The 24,512-nt window shown below is 35.9% G+C and overlaps 2 protein-coding genes across 2 annotated transcripts in view; one reads left to right on the top strand and one right to left on the bottom strand.

Moving 5' to 3' along the window:
• Nucleotides 1-203: 203 nt before the first annotated feature.
• Nucleotides 204-10,781, bottom strand: LOC124363741. Its single transcript, XM_046819003.1, has 3 exons — nt 10,615-10,781; nt 9,257-9,496; nt 204-374 (listed from the first exon to the last, which is right to left on the bottom strand). Exons 1-3 carry the CDS (start codon nt 10,654-10,656, stop codon nt 204-206), a joined length of 453 nt encoding a protein of 150 aa, XP_046674959.1. The 5' UTR covers nt 10,657-10,781.
• Nucleotides 10,782-15,319: 4,538 nt separating this feature from the next.
• The window catches only part of LOC124363199 (heat shock protein 105 kDa), a 29,055-nt gene continuing 19,862 nt past the window's right edge, over nt 15,320-24,512 (top strand). Inside the window, 1 exon segment of the mRNA XM_046818360.1 lies at nt 15,320-15,602. Coding sequence (XP_046674316.1) covers nt 15,487-15,602 — 116 coding nt within the window. The 5' untranslated portion in view covers nt 15,320-15,486.

Here is a 24,512-nt window from a genome sequence, read left to right as displayed (position 1 = left end):
ACAACAGTACTTTGTACACGTACAAGTTTTGTATGGGTGTAATGTTCAAGAAGCAAAAAGGGGGAAATTATCTATCTAGCATTCTTGAACTCGTTCGTCTTGGCCTCAACTCTTAACTTGATTAGTCCATAAATATAGGACCGGTACCTGCCTCGTACCGAACTAGTATAAATCAACTCCGACGAAGAGGAGGCTGCAGACCGCTATGCCACCATTATTGCATCGATGTCAAAAGCTATAGCGTTGCCAGTGCCAGACCAGACCACCAAGGCCTTATATGGCAGAGCCGGCCCGGGTCGCAGGATCAGCTGACTGGATGAGTCACGACACTCAGCTTCCCGCGCTGCCGCGCTCCTTCGCGCCGTTTCCATGTCCTGTTCGACCGCAATTATTGGCTATACACTGCCTTCAGTACAATGCACTTCTGTACAGATCTAGATGGCCGAATTCTTGTCAGCTAATTTAATTAGGCCTTTTCGATCCCAACGTCTGTACATACAGACTTTCTATAATTAATTGTTTTAAAGTACGGTATAAAACCTATCGAAAGTACTATACCAAAATGATCACAAAGAATCTGTCTTACTAATTAAGTTGTGAACTAAACTATATACAGCATTATACAAAGCAACTACGTAGTTCAGTTTATTATTGAATGAGCACTACATTTTTGTTTGACTTTATTGCTTAGTTCTTTCTATTATTGCTATTTATGTTTATATTTCTTTGACATCATGTTAGCTCAAGCATCAAGTAATTTAGAACAAACTTTTTGTTATTAAAACCTTATAAATATGTAAATACATCCCATATTTACCGATATCCATTAATGACATTTTGTGCTGTTATTAATTCTTAACAAACTGTATATTTGTGTACAGTGATCATATAAGCACTTACTTTTTATATCATATACCTCGCATAAATACAAAGTCAAAAAAAATTTTAGAGAAGTTATATTTAGCATAATGCATTACTAAAATAACAGCATTTTTAAAAGTTAGTACTTTATAATTGAGTGTATTTCGTTCTGAATAAAAAGAAATTAAAACCTTGAAAATTGGTTCAACATAACCTATTAAATATTTATTTATAAAGGTCTTCACAACGGTAAAAATAACACTTGGGTTAAAACAGATTCGTTATAGAAATTCGTAGGGATTTGTTTTTAAATATACAGCAACAATTACTGGGAAATAAAGTTAGACTAAATATATAATTACATATTTGTCGGAAACAAATTTAGATTACATTATTGTACATATGATTGCCTTATCTCTTACGCGCTCGCCTGAAAATGGATTTTAAAAGTTGACATTTTAGCTTGAAGATGTGGAAGATTGAAAATTACTATAAATGCTGAAACTAGAACCTGATTATCCTTAGCTCATTTTTTTGTTCAAGGAGAAGCCGATCTCCTTTTATGGGCCACTGGCCTGTGCGAGGATCTTATCAAACAGAATAAGGGGGAGAGTCGATACAGTACAAGGTCGATGGTACTGATAAAAAGTGCAACGTTCACAGACAGGATTCGAACCTGCGCTATCTCTAACTCAGACTCAAAGTCCAACGTCTTAGACCACTCGGCCATCGGCACTCTCATTTAAGTGCGTCCATCGGAAATTTTGCGTTTTAATCACTCAGGGGACTGGCAATGCCTAATCCTGCGTTTGTTAGTCTGTCCGCAGGCTTGGAACTACGTCAGCTTGGAATGTTGCTTGAAACTAAATTTATCCATAAGCAAGATCGAGTTCAATGATCGTTCATGGCCCTCCAAGGATGCTGTAAAGGATATTCTCATGGTTTCCCAACAGCGTGGAGCCCAAAGAGCGGCAGTCTCCTGGTATGATTACAGGGTGACTTTTAGCTTTTCGAGCAATTCGGTGAACCGTACTGGCAGAGACAGGCTGTCATCAAGAAAATTCCCATGGCCTCAAAGCTTATCGAATTCCATTACGCAGCACCAGCGAGTGGTCTAACGTGGCTACTTACCTTTGATTTTGAGTTACACAGAAGATACATCATTCATGTGGACGAGCTGTGCTAGAATCCGGGGGATTGTTCAGTTAGTTCTGAGGTCTGGCGCTAGGGCTGCGCCACGTTTGATTGTTATCGTTCAAATAATTATTGCTACCTGACCTCTCACTTCAAATATGGTGGTCCGTGATACAATTTATAGCCTAGGAGGAGTTATCACTTGTGCAACTAATACAATCAAGACTACTACTGAAATTTCTCTGAAGCTAGCCATGAAATGTTGCATACGTAATCATGTTATCTCGTATGTGACAACAAGAATTGGATTTTCTCTTCGATTTGAGGGCTCCATACAGCACATCCTCAAGTTTTAAAAGTCATTGAAATCTCAGAAACGACTCTCCTGATTGCTATGAAGTGTTGCCATAACAACCTTTATCATGAGTGGGAATGCTCTATTTCCGCAATATTTTAAGAGACAATTGTCTATTAACGTTATAAAACTGGAATGTGTTACCCATACTTTAAAACATTTTTGTAGGTTCTGTCTCTAGAGTATTCATGAAGAAACCCAGTTTATTACAATATTTTCCACCATCAGTACAACTTTCATTTTTTATTTCCTTGAATGATGAAGCAGAATATGGTGTGGTTGATCATATGAGTAACCATGCATGAATACTTTCAGTTCAGTAGATCCCTCCTTATTAGTATTTTATACTTCCTTGCAACTCCATTGCTTATGAAGACGTTTACCAGTATAATCAGTGGAGTCTCAAGAAACATTTTGCAAATGTCTGTTTTGAAGTCTTAAGCTTACATGCCATTTTTATTCAATTTAGTAAGTTAATCAACATTTTAAATATATTAGATTGAAGTATACTGTAGTTGAATTTAAAGGTACCAAACTAATTGCAGGAAGGATAACTGAAAAGATTATCAATCACTTCTACACGCTTCATGTAGAAAAAAATTTTATTTATTTATTTATTTATTTTCCAACGGCAGCAGCCAATTTACAAATACAAACATAGATAGTAGATACAGCGGAAAATAAAATTAATACGAACAGATGAAAAATCTACATAAAGTAATAAAATAGGTATCATACAAAATTTGATAATAAATAATTAGTATTCAAAGATGTAACAGTTATAAATATCCAAAACATAACAAAAAATAAAAATAGATTAACAAACAACAATAATTATTCAAGTATGGAGCGAACATAGATAAATTGTGCTAATAAATTAAAATATAATATATAACATTTAACAAATAACAGTGAAATTAAATAAATACAACATATAATACAATGAACATGCACTTAACACAGATTAAAGCTAACTACTGTAGGTCTTAATCACTAGTCCCTCACAGAAAGAAGAGAGAAGGCCTGCCGGCGAACCTGGTGAAGTCCATCGAAGAACAGGTCACACCCAGACGCAACCTGATTTCCCAGGCGAATAAACCTTGCGAAAGGACTGTTGAAGTCGAAGTTAGTTGAGTGGTATCTTCGACCCAGCAGATCTCGAGATCTTGTGTTTGCCGGAACTCTGAGGTCGATTTCAGCTAGGAGATCTGGAGAGTTCATGCGACCATTTACTATCTTCCAGAGAAGGACAACATCAGCCACGTCACGTCGCAGGGCAAGAGGTGACAAGTTCAGATTGCCGGACAGTTCCTCCACAAGCACATCAAGATAGGCAAAGCCCAGCCGGACACCAATCAAGCGAAGAAAACGCCTTTGTAGAGCCTCCAGTCTTGTCCTATTGCCAACAGTGTAAGGCGACCACACGGGACTTGCATATTCCACAAGCTGTCTCACAAGGGAACAATACAGAGAGCGAAGAGCAGAAGGGTTGTCGATGCCTCTGGAGAATCTTGCTATGAAACCAAGCATCTTGTTTGCTTTGCTACTGATGTGGTCTATATGTCCAGAAAATCCCATGTCGCTGGCAAATATAACGCCTAGGTCTTTTATACACTGGGACCGTGGAATGGATGTACCAAAAATGGAGTATACGTATATGACTGGATATTTGATGCGGTGATAAGTTATACAAGAGCACTTACTGGGATTTACAGACATGTTATTCCTGACACACCAATCCTCAATTCCGGAAAGGCTATTTTGAATTTCTTGAGAGTCTTCTGGTGTAGACACAGCGATGAAAATCTTCAGGTCGTCAGCAAATTGTAAGGCCTTTACAGTTAATTTGTCTAGTAGGTCATTGACAAAGACATTGAAGAGGCAAGGTCCCAGCAAAGAACCTTGTGGAACTCCTGAAGAAGGTGAGAACTGAGTGGAAGTGGCGGAACCAATCCTCACGACCAGAGAACGTTTTTGAAGATAACTAGAAATCCATGACAAAAGAGGTTCAGCCACTCCGTAACCCAGCAACTTAGACACAAGAATTGTGTGGTCGACCTTGTCGAAGGCTTTTGCCATATCGATGTAGGCTGTATCAACTTGGTAGTTCTTGCGAAAAGCAGACAAAACATATTCTTGAAAGAGCAGGAGGTTGGAGACAGTAGACTTGCCCTTCATAAAACCATGTTGGGAAGGATGGATTATTTTGGATAGAAAAGGATTCAGTCTATCTACCACGATACTTTCAAAAACTTTGCCAATTGCCGGCAGAATAGTGATTGGACGGTAGTTCCGTATGTCGCTGGGATCTTTTGCTTTATGTAAAAAAAAACGCTTTTGCTTTTGTTTATTGAACGCTCTATTGTGAAAAAAATCCTGTTTTCATTGTTTGTGATTTTTATGAAAAATGTTAAAAGGTGCAACATTAAACTTAAATAAAAATTATAATTTAAGTTGAAAATTTGGCAACATTGTTAAATTTGTCGGTATCTGATTTATGTCTCGTCACTTCGAGCGTACTTGGACACGATTCCATTTCCAAAAATCAACAAGAAAGACTATACTAATAATGCTTAAAGTATTTTAAAGGGACAATTTTTATTTCAAGGTTTATTAGAGGTTAAGATTAAACCTCAAATGAAGGTAAAACTCTTGGGAGAAAGTGTATACACTAAAAACTGTATTTTCACAATAAACTCTAAAAATGTACAACCTTTTATGTTATGGTGTTTTGATAGTAAATATTTTCGCCAATTAAACCGCGTTTGTTACATTGTGATGAAAAACCGTTATCGACGGACAGCTGTTATAGGCAATCACGTCCTACACCGTTTTCCATGCCCCTCGTTTGCAACCACACTGAATGGGTGACCACATTGTGTTTCCTGATCACTGTAATGCTCTTAACCAGCGGTTCCCAAACTGGGGGGCGCGCCCCCCTGGGGGGGGGGCGTGGAGAAAGTCCAGGGGGGACGTGACACCCAAATGAAATAAATAAAAAAAAATTACAAAAATAATTTCCTCATAATAATACTCCCCTCCCGCCATCCATGACCCCCACCACCCGTTACCTCCATTTGGCTTTGGCGTGAGTGCGAGTGTCCCTCCACCCCTACCACGCCCGCGTACCACTACCCCCACCGCATCTTCAATCCAATGTCAATAACCTTGCACTTTGTTCAGTGCTTGCGTTGTAACTAGTCCGTTCGCCAGTCCGTTGTGCCAACAGTGCTTTCCGTGAATTATCGTCAGCGTGTTTGCTGTATTGTGGGTGTTCTGTAATTGCTGCGACGTTTGAATTGGAGTAATTGTTTTTGTGTTGTGTGAGTTCTGTGTGAAGCCGAATCAGAGAAGATGAACACGGCAAAGAAATGCAAGTATATTGACGATTATATTCAATATGGGTTTGTTTCCTTGCTTAAAGATAATGTTGATCACCCTCAGTGCGTTATTTGCTATGAGGTATTAAGCAATGACGCGATGAGGCCTAATCGTCTTCTGAGACATTTGTCAACCAAACATGCCTCTTTAAAGGACAAACCTAAAGAGTTTTTCGCTGCAAAATCTAAGAATTTAAAGCGCATGAAGTTAGATAGCACTGGATCTGCTGCTCAGTCATCTCTAAAAGTGCTTGAAGCTTCATATGAATTATCTCTTATTATTGCTAAGGAAAAGAAAAGTCACACTATTGGTGAAACGCTTGTTAAACCGTGCATTTTAAAAGCAGCCGATGTTGTCCTTGGAACTGATAGTAGGCAAAAGCTACCACAAATACCACTTTCAGACAACACCGTAAAACGCCGCATTGATGATATGGCCAAGGACATTAAAAACCAGGTGGTTGATGCAATAAAAAAATCACCGTTTTTTGCTATCCAGCTTGACGAGAGTACAGACATAGCACAATGCTCTCATTTGCTTGTATATGTTCGTTACATTGAAAATGAAAGAATGAAGGATGAACTGATGTTTTCTACTGAGCTGTTGACCACTACTAAAGCTGTACAGTAGATGTGATGGAAGCAGTATCAGACTTTTTTAAGAAACACGAACTTTCTTGGCAAAAACTTATTGGTGTATGCACAGATGGTGCTCCTTCAATGCCGGGTTCTCGTTCAGGCTTTGTGCAGTTGGTCAAAGAGAAGAATGCTGATGTGGTTGGGATTCATTGTTTTATTCACCGCCAAGCCTTGGCAGCAAAAACTCTTCCTAATGAACTCAATGCTGTTTTAAAGCTTTGTATTAAAGTAGTCAACTACGTTAAGAACAGTGCATTAAATACTCGACTGTTTAAAATTCTGTGTGAAGATTTAGGAAGTGATCACAAAACGCTGCTATTTCATACAGAAGTACGATGGCTATCAAAAGGCAATATGTTGGGAAGACTATTTGAACTCCGTGATGAAGTGATAACGTTTTTGGCACAGCAGAAACAAAACGAGCTTAGGGGCAGAGTTCAAAAAACCCTGGAACCAAGTGATTTTGGCCTATTTATCAGACTTTTTTGACACGTTAAATAACCTAAACTTGAGACTGCAAGGTGCAGACTCAAATATAGTAACACATCGGGATGCCATCAAGATGTACGTTGAGAAACTACAACTTTGGATACGTAAAGTGTCAATGAACCCCAGCAACTATTCAAGTTTCAGCAAAGTAGTGTCAGTCTCAGAAGAAGTATGTTTTGAGGACGTTTTTGAAGGACCGCTTTTGAAAAACTTGATAATTGACCATTTGAAGAACCTCAAGGAGGAGTTCAGCAGGTACTTTCCTAACTTGTCAGAGGAGTTGTACAAACTATCAACTGACCCGTTCAACATGGACATACAGTTGCTGCCAGAAGAGTTGCAAGAGGAGGGAATAGAAATAAAAAATGACTCTGCTGCAAGATACGATTTTGACAAAATGGACAAGCCCTCATTTTGGTTAAAGTACTTAAAAGTTTACCCCAGTGTTTCAGGGAAAGCTGTTCGGATGTACTTGCCTTTTTCAACAACATAAATGTGCGAAAAAGCGTTTTCAACTCTTGTGGCGATCAAAACCAAGTACCGCAACAAACTTGATGTCGAAAGTGACCTACGCTGTGCTTTGTCTGAAACTCAACCCAGGATCTGTCAGCTTATCCAGAACATGCAAGCGCACCCATCTCACTAAATTACATTTTATGTTTTGTTTTTGTAAGTAGGTAGGCCTATTGTTTCACCTTCCTTAAATTGAAAATGTATCTGTGTTACAATGTTAAATTTTGTATCAGTTATTATATTCGTTTTTCATGTAATACTTGTTTAAATTTTCACCATACGTACAATTATTGATATGTGTAGGAGGGCGTGGGGGGTCTCCAAATAACCAGAGGGGGCGTGGTACAAAAAAGTTTGGGAACCCCTGCTCTAAACAAAGCTCAAGAGTAAAATTGTGTCAGACTTTCCTTGTATGCTCAAACCCTATTAGCTCCTGGGCTCAGTGCTGTATATAGAAAATTATTTCGAAAAGGGCTGACACTCTGGGAGGTGTAGGAGGTATAAAATAACCTCCAAAAGTAGGGGCTTGGAGATCTTCTCCAGGGAAATTGTTGAGCTTTAAGACCTCATAAGTGTGTTTCAGCTTAAAACAAACTAATTAGCGCAATTAGTTTTGCAATTTTGTTTGCTTTTCAAAATTTCCAGGGGAGCTTAAGCCCCCTTTATATGGCCCATACCTCAAACTCAAACTAAAAATTCTTTATTGGTGTTGACAATGTAAATTTCATAATAATCGTCAGTACATAAAATAACTACAACTAAATAAAATACCTTAAAACTAAAAGTTTTTTTATCAATTAAAAAACAATGGATGCTGTAGTATTCTTTTAGAATTAAAAATTGTTTAACTTATTCCTAAAAGAATTTAAATTAGTGGCCTCTTTGAACCTTGAGGGCAAATTGTTACAAGCTTGCAAGAATAAAACGTATGTTTTCAAGGAAGGATGTCCAATGTTTTAGAAGGGCCAAGGAATTATTTCCTCGGAGGAAATAGATTTATTGGACATTATAATTATGTTTTATTGGAAACAAGTATTAATTTTTAAGGCAAATGTCAAGCATTCCAGAGTGAATATACTAGAAAAATATGCAAATAAGTAAATTATTTTCTCTAAAAATATCTTTACGTGATTGAGATCGACTGAGTCCAAAAATGACACATATATCCATCTTTTGATAAACGAATAGGGATTTAGTCATGGAGGATTCATAAACCCAAATGATTAATCCGTAACACAAGTACGTGTAGAAGCAGCCGTAATATGCTGTTATCAAGACTTCTCTACTTGCGAACGAGGCTAACCTGCGTAAGACAAACAGACTACTGCTAAGCTTTCTTGAAACTTTATGAATATGGTTGTGGAAAGATAAGTTAGAGTCGATCTCAAGACCAAGGATGTCCGTAGAAGAACTAGAGAAAAGGCGGAATTCTCTTATAATATATCAGATTGGTTTGAATTATATTAAGAGGGTTTTAGAAAAGATTAATGAACTTGGTCTTTTTCTTATTTACGTAAAGACGATTTTGCTTAAGCCATTCAAGTATAGAACTGCCTCGAGTGAAAATTTTAGTCTCTAAATGTTCCTGGGTTGGTAGCCCTTCTATCTAAATAGTCCAGAACTTGTTGCTCTTGAGTGAATCTCACGCGATAGTCTAGGTTTTAGATGCTCGAGGGGAGCTAGACCATGTTACCGGTGAGACTGCCGTGGGGGCGAAAACAACGTTTTCCTGTCAAACCTTGAGCAATTAAGTTTGACGTCAAACCTTGAGCAATTACAGTTTGACGTCAAACCTTGAGCAATTAAGGTTTGACGTTTAATTTCCTGATTTCTGTTTTAAACATTCATCAACCCATCCACCGTATGGTCTCAGCATAATCCATACCTGCAAGTTATGTTGATGAGGACTGCTGTCGATACGCTTAAGAGGAATAGTCAGGAACTCATCGTCTCCCTCCCCCGTCTGGTGCTTGATCACTTGGCAGATCTTCTCCTCCGTCTGGGCACTCATCAAATCCGACATGACCGTGTCGTCTCCACTCCAACCTGCTTCCTCCAGGGGGTTTAAACAGGGGAATATGTCGATCTCTGTCTCGAACAGTACTCTTTGAAGAGTAACTCCCACCTGCATAGTGATCATCAGTTCAGTTTTTACCCTTTAACCTAAGATACTTTAGAACTGCTTCACACCAACTAACAGGAATGTGAACTGGGTCTAAACTCAACGTTTAGATCGTGTCATCCCTTCCCACCATAGCTACGTTAGCGTAGAAAGCTGGGTTGCTTAGAGGTCGTATCTGAAAAATCGTAGTACACTCAATTATACAATTTTGTGCCTAAAATTGAAACGATGTAAAAAAATTCATTTTGAGTGTCTTCGTAGCCAAACTTTTTTGAATTTCTTCATATAAACATAAAACTTTACAGGCTGCACTAAGAGGAGTTGAACTGGAGTTAAACTTAACATTAATACTACAACTTCTGTTCTGGTAACTAAAACGTTAGAGTCTTAGGTTATCAATCTAGGTCCTCAAGTCAGGTTTTAATTTGTACAAGGCATTTTAGCGTTTAACAATAATCTCAATCTAGCTTTAAGTAATATAGCGCGAATAATTAATTACCTATAAGCTGGAGTTTAAATAATAAATAAATAAAAATACCTCAAATTGTGTAAAATACCCGTTGAAATTAAATGAGTAGTCTAAAATCTCATATTGTACGGTAATATTAAAAACCTCTTCTTTGAACTTTGTGTAAAAAAGTTGATCTTTGAAGTGGAGTTCGAACAGTATGCAGCATACCTATGTAACAATACTTTGGAAAATAAAAATCTATGCATACATAATCAATAATAAATAATAATTATTATTGTTAATTATTAACAAGCTACCGTACCCTAAGCTTGTATTACTTTTTTACACTCCTGTTCCTGGCTGGCTTACATTTGTATATTATATCAACATTTTTGATAGCTAATACAGCAATTTGATAACTTAAACACCTCTGCAGCTAAACACTTAGGCTATAAATCATAATTTCAATCTAGTTATGCCCCAGGAAGGAATTGCTAATGTAACCTCTGTTAGCAAATGTGCTAAACACAAAAGTTTACGTACAACATTGAAAGTAATGTTTTTACGAAAAATTAAGTAATGCCAGTATCCAGATTTAATAATTTGGGGGCAGAAGTAGGAAATTAGCCTCTTCGTATATTGTAATGTTCTTTTTATGAGTAATTTATACCTGGTTTTGTTTTTCTTGGAGATATAACTCTTCTACTTTCATATGAAATAGCAATAAATCTTCTAATAATACAGTTTCAATACTTATTTTTCTCACAGTGTTTACAACAAATTTCTAACCTCGTTTAGGTATTCTTTAGAGATAGCAAAATACATTGTCTTGTTTTCAAACGATCATATGTTTGATATTCAACAATAGTTCGAAAGTGCATGTTTTACGAAAAGTGCTTTAGGATTTTCTTTCTACACCAATTGCATGATGGAACTCATGTGTATTAAAAATATCCTAATTCGTTTTGTTTCAATTTTATCTATGAATTTAAGCTGAGGAAAATACCATAAAAATGCAATGTATTCGTGTAGATACGAGCAAAGTCTTGAGCTGAGACTATGAACAAACGCCAAAAACCACGTTACTAACAACAATATCCAAAACCCAGGTCATTCCTAATTCAATGAACCGAGCTTATTACATTTAAGGATGTAATGTAACATTCAAACAAATAATGAACAACAGGGAGTAGATATTTTAGATATTAGAAGCGAAAGGTTTGTCTGCTGTATTCTATCGATCACTAGATGTACTCATTGTCTAGGGGATGCCATGCTCGTTTCAGTAGGGTTGAGAATTTGAATCTGGTATTATCATTATCATTATTATTATTATTGAGGGCAACTGGGACTGTGTTTCACAATTTGTTCAGGGTTGAGGGTGTCCTCCGAATAAAAAAGACTAATCTAGAACCGATAAGCGGACTAGACCAAATGATCACACGTCTAGAAATGGAGAGAACCCTATGGGCGTAAGCCAAATTTAGGCCTAGCCTGAAGTAATGTGAAAAACAATTCCAGGTTAGATCCCTGTTCAGTAGAGGAGGTTTTTAGGAGGCAACCCTTGGGTTCTATCCCACCGCTTATAGGAGTCCCACACTACAAGCTGGCCACCCGAGTGCCAAAAGCATTTTCCGCCTCTCCCTCAAAAAAAAGAAAAATAGTATTTATTACAATAATGTCAAACCTATCCCTAAGGCCCGAGCGATCAATTTTACATACCGATGGGCATGCCCATATTTAGTAGTTGTAGGCCCTTGTGCTACCGGTTCAACCAATCCTTCCCGTCATCCATCCATCCTTCTCCTTCTCGTCATCCTCCAGCCAGCACCCTACATCAACACATTAATGTACACCTCACACATGGGGGACCAAGCTATGATTTATAGTTGAATAGATGTAACTTCCGTATTGGAAGCGGGTGGAGGGGCAGCGAGCAGTGGGGAGACTGATGTCCGCGGTGTTGCCGCGTTGGTGCAGGGCACTGCCGTGAGCGGTCACTTTCTCACCGAACACTGAGAAGAGAACATCAGACGGTGCGCGCCAGCGTACTTACCAACAAACAACGCGTCAGTGTGTATTGTCTTTTGATTGTTTACACTAGTAATCAGAAACGAAATTTCTCTAACTTAACACAAATATGTGCGATATTAATATGTTACCATTATACTATGTAATAATCTACAACTACTAAATAATTCGAATATCGTGAAGGACAAATAATTTGGGTACTCTGAAAACCTAATATTGCATTCACAGCACGAATATATTTATTGCGGGGGCTGTCAAAATACTTCAAACACCGTCAGCATACATTCTGTTGACGTATGTTTCCTGTGTTCCTTGGTCAGTTTGCACTCTATATTCATCAGCAAAATCTTCAAAGTCACTAGTTTCAATGTCACTGTCATCTCCATTCACGCGAATTATCATTTCCTCTACTGCTGTTTCAATGAGACCTTCTTGTGCCCACGCTTCTAAAATAGATTTTTTGTGTGCTTTACGATATCCGTCCATTCTACGGTTGTAACTTGTTGAAGTCCTTCTTCGGTTAACCTCCTAACTTCAGTCATGTTAAATGTTTTATTGTTCCGAGAAACGTGTCCCTTAACTTGTGCCCAAACCATCTCTATTGCATTGAAATGGCAATGGTAAGGTGGCAGTTTGACAATTTTATGTCCTTGGGCTTTAGCCATCTCATCTATAATATACTTGGGGACCGGTGCGCGGTGGTTTATTCATTTCACATATTTCTAACAACTCGGCTTTTGTAAAACCTTCTGCAAATTGTATGTTATGCTCGCGAAGCCACGCCTGAATTTCCGCTTTTTTGTTACGTTGCGTTGGGGCCTTATCTAAAATCCTTGGAGTGGTATGGGGTGTTGTCCATAACAATAACCGATGGAGCAGAAAGGTTAGGTAGAAGTGATTCTCTGAACCATTTTGAAAAAGTGTCATGGTTCATTTCTTCATGGTAGTCTGTGGTTTGCTTTGAAGCAAATAACAAGCAATAATTAGGAACAAACCCTCCAGATGTACCAGCGTGCAGTAAAATAAGCCTACCGCTTTTGCCAATATGCCTTTGCCGATGTGGCAACAGTGCCTGTTGCTATGGCAACCGCGTCAGACGCTCCTCGCTCCTATTGGTCAGGTAGCCAACCAGGCAGTTCTCCCTCTCACTCTAACGTCAGAACGCCCCACCACGCCGATACGGAAGTTATATCTATTCGGGGAACCAAGCTATAACACACGTCTAATATATTTTACTCCGTGGCTTTCTATAAACTATAATGCCATATTTTCAGTATTTCACAATATTAGTTAAACATGGAAATAAAAATTAAGATTTAAGCCTATTTATTTGCATAAGATTATATAGACAACGATAACTAAGACTGTTTGTGGTATCTGATTGAAAGCAAAGTATTGAATATATCTACACTGACTCATGAACAAATCAAATGTAAATATTGAGCATAATATAAATAATTGAAAACTGCGTTATAGCAGGAAATTACTTTTGAAATTTAACATTGTAGCTCCAAAACTCTTATGAAAACGGTCAAATATATTGAAACAACTGGTTTTACAGCTTCTTTTTGCATTTCAGGGCGCGACCGCCCTCGGCAATTTGAAGGTTTGCGCGCTTCAACGAGCAGGCAGACGCCGCCCGCGGTAAATGACAACCTCTGTTAAAATTAAAGTTTGAAATAGTGCTTCACAAAACTACACGCCTAATATAATAACTAAGAATACCATGACGTGACCAATGGCGAATTTTTTGAACCACTCGATTAAGAATGATAATTTTATAATAACTTGTACAGTATACCTATAATTCAAAACATTCTACAAATATATACACAAAATATTACACTTTGTAACCATCTTTTAAAGAAAATTTGTCTTAATCGGATCATAAGTATCTGAACTAGGAATTATTTTCAAAGTTACAGTAAAGCGCCATATCCGCACAGTTTTTCCTTGTTAATGAAATAAAAACTAGAATTTATTGTTTGTAGATTATTTGATTTATTTGAGAAATAAACACTCTATTTTAAATGTAATTCCCATTATTTTAGCTCGACAATTAGTTAGATCATGGTTATGTTCAAACTCTCGTACTAATACTTTTTTATCAGAGAGTGGTAGTGTTAGATAACAAAAATGGTGAATTTTTGTATAAGTTTATATACTTGGAGAAGAGGACTTTTTTATACTAGTTTTCAGTTTTGTAACCGTAACGATAGCAAAAATTCACAATCCGTTCACATGATATGTCATTAGTAATAAACTTAAACAAATAAAACGTGTTTGTAAAAACTCGTAAAATACTGTACAACACTCCTTTATTTATAGGAAGGCTAACCTGAAGTTTGCAGATTGATTTAAATGTTCCTATAACTTGCATAGTCTATAGCTTCAAGTGAGGAATAAATAATAACTTCATCTTACGAATGGTTAGGAGTGGAAAAACATTATTTGCACGAGGTGGCTGACTAGCAAGTGCCGGCCCTGCCAAACCATATCATATTATTTTGTTTGGATCATAACAAAGGTACATTTACATCCGAGTTTACAGTCAAATTGCCAACTTTGATTGTAATTTGTACCTAATAATTTATTTTGGAATGTGGTAAATTGTTTCCTTAATTATTGTCTGCAACCGAATCAAAACAAAACAGGTGACACGCCCACACACTATCACTGACAGATTTACCCAGGAGAGGTTAGTGGACGGACATTGCGACCACGTGGACACAATTGGCGGACTGTGAAGCGGGGCAGTTGCAGCTCATAGATGGCGCTGCAACTCACATTGTCGACAGTAATCGGCAATAACCTTTTGTCTTTACCAACCTCTATTAGAGACAAACATTTATCGTTTATTGTTTTGATTTGTTTAATGTTACTGACATGGTTGTATTATGGTATGCAGACCCGAGTTTCCTTTCTCCCTGGTCCTTATTAATTGACGACCTTTCCTCAGGATCTCTCAATATTACTTAGAAATAAGCCTACACAGAACATCAACGCTCGTTCTACACATTATAATTCACATATAAAATATATCCTCGTATATTACTAAAAATGCCACTGATAAGGAAAATAAAACATACACATTACACGCCAATTGAATGACTAGAAGTAATTACAGTCGACGTAACCTTTTATATTAAGTAAATTATTTATAAGGAAATACATGTAATGTAGTTACTGTACTTATTGATCTAAATAAATTAGATATACAAATAATAAATAAACATTTATCAATTTATTATAGTAATGGTAACTGTTTGAATAAACCTCTTTGTATAATCTAGAACCTTCTGAAAGTCTTCTATTCATCAGGAAACGATCGACCAAGCTTTTTCATTCGTTGTTCAATGATTGAGTTGTTCGTTGTGCTAGAAATTTCTCGTCATCAGCCGGTTGTCTGCTGAGAGAAGAGCGTGTGTTAGTGGATCAATTATTCATTTATCTGACCTCAAAAGGCTGTTTCTCGTTTAATTTGCTTTTGCTGAGTTATTAGTGATATAAAATGGCTGCAATGTCTGTTATCGGTATTGACTTTGGTAATGAATCTTGTTATGTTGCCGTCGCGAGAGCAGGCGGTATTGAAACTATAGCAAATGATTACAGTCTGCGTGCTACACCGTAAGTAATTTGTAATAATTTCAGTTTTGTGAAGTTAGTTACTATATCTAGTAATAACTTTTATTCTTTGTCTCATACTTAATTAATAACTTGTGCAGTTTTATTCTAGACTTAGATGAGTAATACCTTGAATTCAAGAAACGCCTTGTTTGGATGTGTTTATAGCCCCAATTACCTTTTTTTCAGTTAGACCCAAGAAGTTCATTCTAATCCAAAATTACTAGTCATTGGCTCTTATTAACTAATATTATTGGAATATGCCAAGGTTTCTGAATAGTAATGCCAGACATAATTTATTGTCACAGACTAGTAGCCTAGGCTAAGTACTCTGTTTTATATAAGGCTAGCCAGGCCTACATTTAAAGTATCCAATAATAAAGTTTAAATTTTCAATCAAAGAAATATTTACTAACTTGTGTCACCAACTAGGTGAAGAAAGCAGTAGGAAAAATAGCTAATTTATTAATATTTTCAATAAGTAGGCCTATTCTTCATTTCTGTTTATATAATTTTATATAAATTCAGCATTTGAACATTAAGTTAATTTGTAAATTTGTGATTCTCTTTTTGGAAAAAGCAGTTGTGAAGAAGAATTTTAAACTATGCTATTATTCAACAGAAGTGGAAAGTGCTGTTGGTCCTTTGTTCATTATGAGTACAAGATAATAAAAATGAATTGTAACACTCACATTTCTCAAGGATATGTTTTAAATCATTTTCTTCTGTAAAACAATTGTATGTAGACTTTTCTATTTATTTCAGTCTTAGACCAGAATACAACTTGTGTATGCCTATTATAGGCAACTGTGGGCAAATTCCAAACAGTTACTGAATCAACTGAACAATTTTTTACTATTACAAAATAAATGAAAATATTACAAACTGAACATTTTAAATATATTTAAGATAGTTACAGGTGTCAGAAAACGAAATAAATTTAAATTATCAATTCAATAATGTTGAATAAAAAGCAATCAAAGCAATTTCTCTATCCCTATCTATGCTATAATTTGTAATTCATGATAAGGGAGAGATATATTACATACATATATATATATATATATATATATATATATATATATATATATATATATAATGGGTTATATATGTTTAATTGTTAGTTCTTATGGAAATATCTCTATTTTGTCATAGACTAGGCCTAGTAAAAGTCACTTGCTGAACACAAACTTAATCAGAAAAGTATCAAAATTAAAATGGAAAATCAAATGTTAGTATACAAGGTCCGACAATAAAGTAATGAGACTGATTTTCTTTGCAAGATGTGGCAACCCTGCAGGCTTGCATAGGTACAATATCTTTAACCTTGATCTATAAGCTGCTTCTAGTCCAAGCGATACATCGATGCAACTGCTCAGCTTTGAGTTGCGCTGTAATAAGTTAACATATGTTTGTGTCTCTCGTCACGGAAATGGAACTGCTTAATACTACGCAACGGTATGCCATTTCTTTGCGTTACATTGGGTGAAAACGCAATGAAAACTTATGGTAAGCTTCAGAAGGCTTTTTGAGAGGATTTTATGTCAAGAGTTCAAGTTTTTCGTTGGCATAAAATTTTGAAGATGAAGACCGCAGTGGATGACCATCAACCTTACGGACAGATGTCAATTTAACCAGGGTGCGTGAATTCGTACGATCTTATCGAAGATTGTCCGTGAAAATGATTCCAGAAGAACTGAACATCAATCTATAGACAGTTTGTCTAGTAATAACTTTGTAAAGGAGTTCTTCCATGTCCGTGCCAAAATTGCTGATAATTGGACTCTGCATCATAATAATGCCCCATTCCATACCGCTCTTTAAGTACAGCAATTTTTAACCTCAAATCAAATTTCAGTACTACCACAGCCACCTTATTCACCAGATATCGCTCCGTGCGACTTTTTTCTATTTCAAGAGTCAAAACTGCGGTGAAGGGACACCATTTTCAAACAACACAAGATGTCCAAAGAGCTGTGACGAGGGTCTTGGAGGATATTACAGAAGATGACTTTCAGAAATTTTACCATCAATGGCAGAAGTGCTGGAAAACGTATGTGCAATCAGGAGGGAACTACTTTGAAGGAGACAACACTAAACTTGACTATAATGATAAGTAAAATTTTTTTCACATCAGTCTCATTACTTTATTGTCGCACCTCGTACCTTAAAATATTAATCAAATATGATCAAGAAATATTATTTTGGTTGCAGCATAATATTAAGCAACATCCTTGAAAGTCAATATTTTTGATTATATGCAATCGGTATTGTGGTACTATCAAGATGCCACAATTTTTGGGACAGTTTTTCTTACTGATAACTTAAAAAAACTACATTATTAGGAAATGCCTCTGGCCATAAGTGTAGGCTCTGGTGCTGTTACCTTGTGATAACTGTTGTACCTGCTACACTTCACCATTGACTTTCCTTCCTTTTGGAACGCAGAAAACACAAAAGAATCATCATAATGACACGCAGTTGTCACAGTAACTCAAAGTCTGATCTTTTGTAATAATTTAGTTTTTTAAAGTCCCGGTAAGAAAAACCCTTCTAAAGATGGTGGCCTTTGGATAACACAAAAGTACCAGGCTGTCTAAATTATCAAACAATAAATACAGTAGAACCTCTCATATCCGAATCTTCCCACATCCGACTTCTCCCGATATCCGACCTAGTGTCCGACCATCTATGTGATCCGACCATACTCCGTTGGCTGAGTGTTCAGACTAATCTACACTACATTATTGTTTTCGTGCCACAAAGTTCCAGTTCAGCCGTGGTTGTTGTTGTAGAATGGTACTCTGACTACAATCTTGTAGTGTTCTACGTTTGTTAACGTCAATACTGTTTGTGTTTTTGCCCAATTGTGAAGTGCTTTAATGTGAGGTTGCATGTGTGACAATGGCAACTCAAAAACGTAAACATGTTTGTGTTTCCCTGCAATAAGGTCTGGAAGCGTACTCAACGATAGTCGAGACAGTTGATGCGTTAAAAAGCAGAAAAATGTTGAGAAAAACCAAAACTGGAACTTGTTGATGAAGCCTTATGGATTTGGTTTTGTCAGGAAAGGCGCAAAGGAACACCATTGTCAGGCCCTATCGTAAAGGAATATGCCATAAAGTTGCTTGACAAGTTGGGAGGCAATCTACAAAGGTTTAGTGCTAGTGAAGGGTGGCTACATAAATGGAAATTGCGTCATGGCATACAACATATTATAATTGCTGGAGAAAAAGTCTTAACTGATGATAAGGCTGCTAAAGAATTTATAGAAAAATTTGAAAAGTTGGTCATAGAACAGAAACTTGTACCTGAACAAGTCTACAATGTAGATGAAACAGGCCTAAATTACAAAATTCTAAAAACCACTTTTGCTGCTTAAAATGAGTCTGTGTTTGAACAAAGCTAGCTAAAGACAGACTCACAATTACAACTTTTAGCAATGCCGCAGGAAGCCACAAAATGCCATTGTTCGTCATAGAGAAATCTAAGAAGCGAAGAGTGTTTAAAGAGCTAACATGTCAACACTTCCAGTGTTTTACCATAATTAATCATCTGCTAGGATAGATAGTCATTTTTTCAAGGAATGATTTTTTTTACAAATTTGTCCCCTCAGTAAAAAACATTTAAATTCTAAAAACTTACCTGCTCGTGCTGCTTTGCTCTTAGATAACACTCCCAGTCCCCCCTCTGAATCTGAACTAAACAAAAGAAACATCAAGGCTTCATTTTTACTGCCCCATGTTACACCTTTAATACAGCCTATAGATCAGGGTGTCATTGAGTGGCTAAAGAGAAGATGCAGAAGAAAATATGTCAGCTTTCTTGTGGAAAAAACAGAAGAATGTAACCTTTTGAGACAATGAAAAGTTTAAATATAAAACTACTTGTAAAAGAGGTCAGTGTATGTTTCCTATCATTGTTAAGTTAATTCAATTTTGTAAGTTTATAGGAAATAAATCATTTATTCTTCATTTATTCAAAAGATGCCATCTTTATCGTTGCTGCAGCTTGGGATGAAATTAAACAAAAAGAACCTTAGACTGATCATGAGCGAACTTTGACAGAAGCAGATGTTGAGACAGAAAAAATAGAAACATTACAAAATCTACAAGTGTTTCAGCACGATCTCCAGATGACAGATGTAGAAGAGTGGCTTGTTGAAGGTGATGTTTCAGAAGTTACAGCCAATGGAGATCTCAGCGATGACCAAATCATTGCTATCGTGCAGCACGAGGCCGAGAAAGTAGAAATTGACTCGATGAAGAGGAAAGCACAAGTGATGCCTTCGACGTTGCGCTGAAATACATCGAGCAACATCCAAATGCAATCCCGATGGATGTGTCGTGGACAAAAAATGGAAAGAAATTTCCGCATGGTCAGATTGATAAAATTTAAACAGAAATCAATTACTGAATTCTTTAAATAAGGTACTGTTCCATACGCTTAGATTTTATTCTTGAGTTCATTTTATTTAAAAACTGTAAATGTTTTAAATTTTGCCAGCAACATACGAATGCTGGTATTTACAAGTACAATAAAGTTGTTTGCTTATTGTAGTACATTACATACATGTAGTTTTTTCTACCTGAGAAATTAGTGTTTTGCTCCTCCCGATAACCGACCTTTTGGCCGTTCTGATCATGGCTCAGTCCCGTCATGGTCAGATATGAGAGGTTCTACTGTACCAAAATGTCAAACCGAATTATAGTTATATGTAAATTTTTAATAATAGTATAGTTTAGTTATGTTTTTATATCTAGAGAAGTAATAATTTGATGAATAAAAAACTATGTTTATCTATTTTGGCTGCAGTATAATAAGTGGTCATCACGGCAAACAAATCAGCGGACCAAATTATCGATTACAAATACCTACATCATCAAATACTACACATTCTTATTAAAGTTATGTACTTTAAATTATTCCCAGCTTTTTAATGTATTATTTAAAAATATTGTTTAAAATATATTCAAGCAAAGTAAAATCATTTCTGTGGCATTTGAGTAATGACCACAAGTACAGTGGTTATGAAGATGCACTTGTGTCGCAATCTTTCAGACAACCTTTTTATATTAAGGCCTCACAAAAATTTAAAAAAATTAGTATTAGTTGGTGTGCTTTAAATGTATTGATTAAGTTAAGAATAGCCAATACAAGCTCCATCTTCAAGATAATTATTAATTGTCTAGATATATAAACATGGTTGAACTATACTATAATTTGAAATACATACTACAGCTACAACATAATTCGGTCCAACATTTTAGTTTTGTATTGTTCAGTAGTTTACATAATCAGAAATATTGCTGATTCGATTGTCGTGGTGGCCACTATTATACTGCAGCTATAATTTTGAAGGTTATTTTAAAGGTGTGTGATAGCTTGTGACGAATGAAAACAAATGTTCCTTACTATGTTGTTTACTATGTGCATTACTAAATATTTTACTATGTAATAGGTCATTACTCAATACCACACTTTAATGAATGTACTTTGTTTGAATTGATTTTAAATACAACATACTAAATAAATACGAGATAAGTGGAAACAATTTATTGTTAATAACTATAATCAGAATATTTTTGTATTCAGTAGTCAATTAATGCTATTCTATGTTTTGGTTGTTGTGCTTGATACACTGCACCCAGTACTTTTAACATAAATATTAAGTTAATTTATAGTTTGTGTTCCCAATAATTTAGTTTCAATATTCTTTCAGTAAAGTATCAAATGTAATGTTTGCGTTATCATAGATTGTGTGCAACGATATAAATAAAATGTTTACTCCTCAGCAGACATCGGTCATTAGCTTTCCCAACGTCAGAACACGTTGGACTATTTGGCACGTGATCGGAGTTCGGGAAAGTACCGATCAGAAGTGCCCCTGGCCATCAATGTGGGCTTCAGCGCCACCCCGCACTTTTGGTGAAGAAAGAATAAAATCCGTCAAGATTGTACCTAAATTCAACCTCAGATCACGTTAGCGCTCATAAATGTTTTCAGCTTTGGTATATTTATGATAACCTAATCTAAACCTACTTATATCACATAATAACAAGAAAAGATAGTGACACGAGTGACTTTTGGCCGACATCGCTTCCGTTTAGAAAGCAGAGATCAAGAACTGATAGACAAAATGACATTTAATTTTACAGTAAGTTAATTAAAATCTGTTCCATCTAATAATATAGTTGATTAGGTTGTCTGTAAGAAAAACTTTTCCAAAAATAGTGGCCTCCGATCCAATACCATTTTTTAAATACCTACTTTGATTATGAGTACAGTAGGACATGAATCTCTCCTTAAACATTTGGTTCTGTTATATTGAAGTGCAAAATAATGAATAATGATAATGAATGGTAAGCTAAAAATAGATGTCTCCCTCCACCTGAGAACCAGTACTGGATTCCTTCTTGAGCTAGAATTACCCATTCTCACATGTACACATAATGTATTCAGTGGTTTTACACTAGCTGGCTTTTGTGAGGGTCTTATTCTCTTTCACTGAAATACCACTTGGTTGGCTAAAATTTTCATTTATTTGTTGACTAACTTAAGGCTATAAATTTATACTTTTTATTAATAAATTTTTTTTGTTCTTGTTTGTTGTTGTTGTTCTTGTATTTTGTGTTATATGAAATTAAATTATTTATTAGCATGATACAACATTGCAATGTTATAAGGCTCGCCGAAATATAAAAACATTTAACTAAGCAAGAGCAGGAAACAAAACTTTCATCTGTACGCTGTTCACCCAAACTTGTCACCATAAAAAATGAAAATAGCTAAAAACAACATAAAAAACTATTACTACAGAAGAACAGAACAAGCCAGGTCAATGATCCAGGCAGCACTGAAATGCTGATGAGTTGTACTAGCGGCAGAAGTTTGCTCTGCACAAGCTCCGCCCAATACATAGCTATTCTGGAAACTTTTGGGTATCCCCTTGGAAAGGTCAAACAAAGCTTTGTGTTGAATTGGACAGTGTAAGCACCATAGACCTCCAAACAGTTATGACACACTAAAAACAAATTTAAAATTCATGGAAAACTAAAATATGTATGTTCAAAAACATAAATTTATCAATTATGTGGTGACTTGTATTTTATTACAATAAACAAAAAGTAATACATTTGAACTAATTTTTACCAAACACTTTTTGGTTTTATAGTTTACCTGACACCATTTATACGAATAAAGGAATAAAAGATGGTTTGATCATTGTCACACAGAGGTACATCAATTCTTACTGACACGTGTTACATTGTACATTGCTCTTCAGTTGTTGCAATGATAACGCCTGGTTTTTACAAGTTGTCTTGAATCTGAAACCAATTTTTCTTACCGAAGTCCATAGTTCAGATTTTTTTATTTAGGAACAAACTGTGACCTAGTTTAATCTAGAAGCCAGTAGTGGCTTCTTCAGGTGGAGTGTGAAGATAGGTTTTCTTCCAAAAACACCTTTGATCTGAAGGAAGATAGTATATATTGCTGCAGTAGCTTCTTCAGGTGAAGTGTGAAGATAGGTTTTCTCCCAAAAACACCTTTGCTCTGAAGGAAGATAATATATATTGCTGCAGTAGGTTCTTCAGGTGGAGTGTGAAGATAGGTTTTCTCCCAAAATACCTTTGCTCTGAAGGAAGATAGTGTACATTGCTTCAGTAGCTTCTTCAGTTGGAGTTTGAAGATAGGTTTTCTCCCAAAAACACCTTTGCTCTGAAGGAAGATAGTACATATTGCTGCATAACAAGGGTTTCTAAGTATAAATTTCTTATTTAAAACTAAAGAAGTTAAAAAAGAACAATATGCTGTCAGCAGCTAATATTGAGAAATCGGAGAATAAGCCAACGGAATGCAGAACTATTGTAAACAGAGAAAGAAAAGTGAAGAATCATCTCAGCATTGAACTTGTTAATGGCGAAATTTATTGAAGATCTAACAGTTAGTAATAATCACAACAAATGTTTATTATAAGTAGTGACAGGACATTGACTGATGCTAATGAAGGTCAACAACCTCCAAGCTTACTTGGGGACAGACAGAACCAACCAACTCAGCTACACTTAAATCAGCATCCTACCAATCAAAGAGAATTGGGAAAGTCCAAAACACCTGCTTACGTAAATGAAACCTCTAAAACAATCAACCAAATCTGTATGGATGAAATTGTCCTAAACTCTCTGAGACATCATTAAAAATGCATCATCCGATCAGAGTCGTTTTCTGATACAAATCAAAATAACTAATACATACTCGGATTAGACTTAAATAAACATTTACTGTGTGTAATATATCTATTGCTGATTGTATATTGATAGTGAAAGCCAAAGTTTCAGCATTTAAGATGATTTCCAACTATTTTTATGCCTGAAAGGATATGTTTTGATTGATTTGTGCTGAGAGGCACAATCATAAATTTTTTATATAATGTGTGATAAGAAAAACTTCAGTGTGTCATGCAAAACAATGAATGGTGTAATAATAAGATATTATTCAAATAAATATCTCTAATAGATTTAAATGATATTTTTGGAAGTATGAACAAAAATAACACTATTCTCTATCTGCAGATTATTTTATTTTACTAGGAGAAATTATTACTTGAAATATCAAAATTGGGTAGCCAAAGGAACCGTTTGAACATCTTGACTATTTGGCTAAATCCTAACCTTTTCCAAGTATGTAGTGTATCCATGTATCCAAATAAGTAGTGCAACAGTCCTATGAGTAAATTTTATTTTTTAAAGTAAAAACATCAGAAGTTTATTTTTTAATTACATTAACCCTTTCAATGCCAATGTTCAGGTAACCTGAGGTTTTAAAAACATGCATAAACTGCCAGCGTCTGGTTTAACGGGCATTTTTAAGAAAATACATAGTGTGTATATTAAAAATATAGTGTTATTTTAG

The sequence above is a fragment of the Homalodisca vitripennis genome, chromosome 5, assembly GCF_021130785.1.
Source record: "Homalodisca vitripennis isolate AUS2020 chromosome 5, UT_GWSS_2.1, whole genome shotgun sequence".
Classification (NCBI taxonomy): Eukaryota; Metazoa; Arthropoda; class Insecta; order Hemiptera; family Cicadellidae; genus Homalodisca; species Homalodisca vitripennis.
The sequence above is the reverse complement of the archived record's forward strand: the minus strand, read 5'-3'. Positions and strand labels throughout refer to the sequence as shown.

Excerpts from the sequence above, each read along its gene's own strand:
- LOC124363741 (XM_046819003.1), bottom strand. The coding sequence starts at position 10,656 with ATGAAAGTAGAAGAGTTATATCTCCAAGAAAAACAAAACCAG. Across the intron at positions 9,497-10,614 it reads TCCAAGAAAAACAAAACCAG|GTGGGAGTTACTCTTCAAAG; the intron begins GTATAAATTACT and ends ATCACTATGCAG. Across the intron at positions 375-9,256 it reads CTCATCAACATAACTTGCAG|GACATGGAAACGGCGCGAAG; the intron begins GTATGGATTATG and ends GCGGTCGAACAG.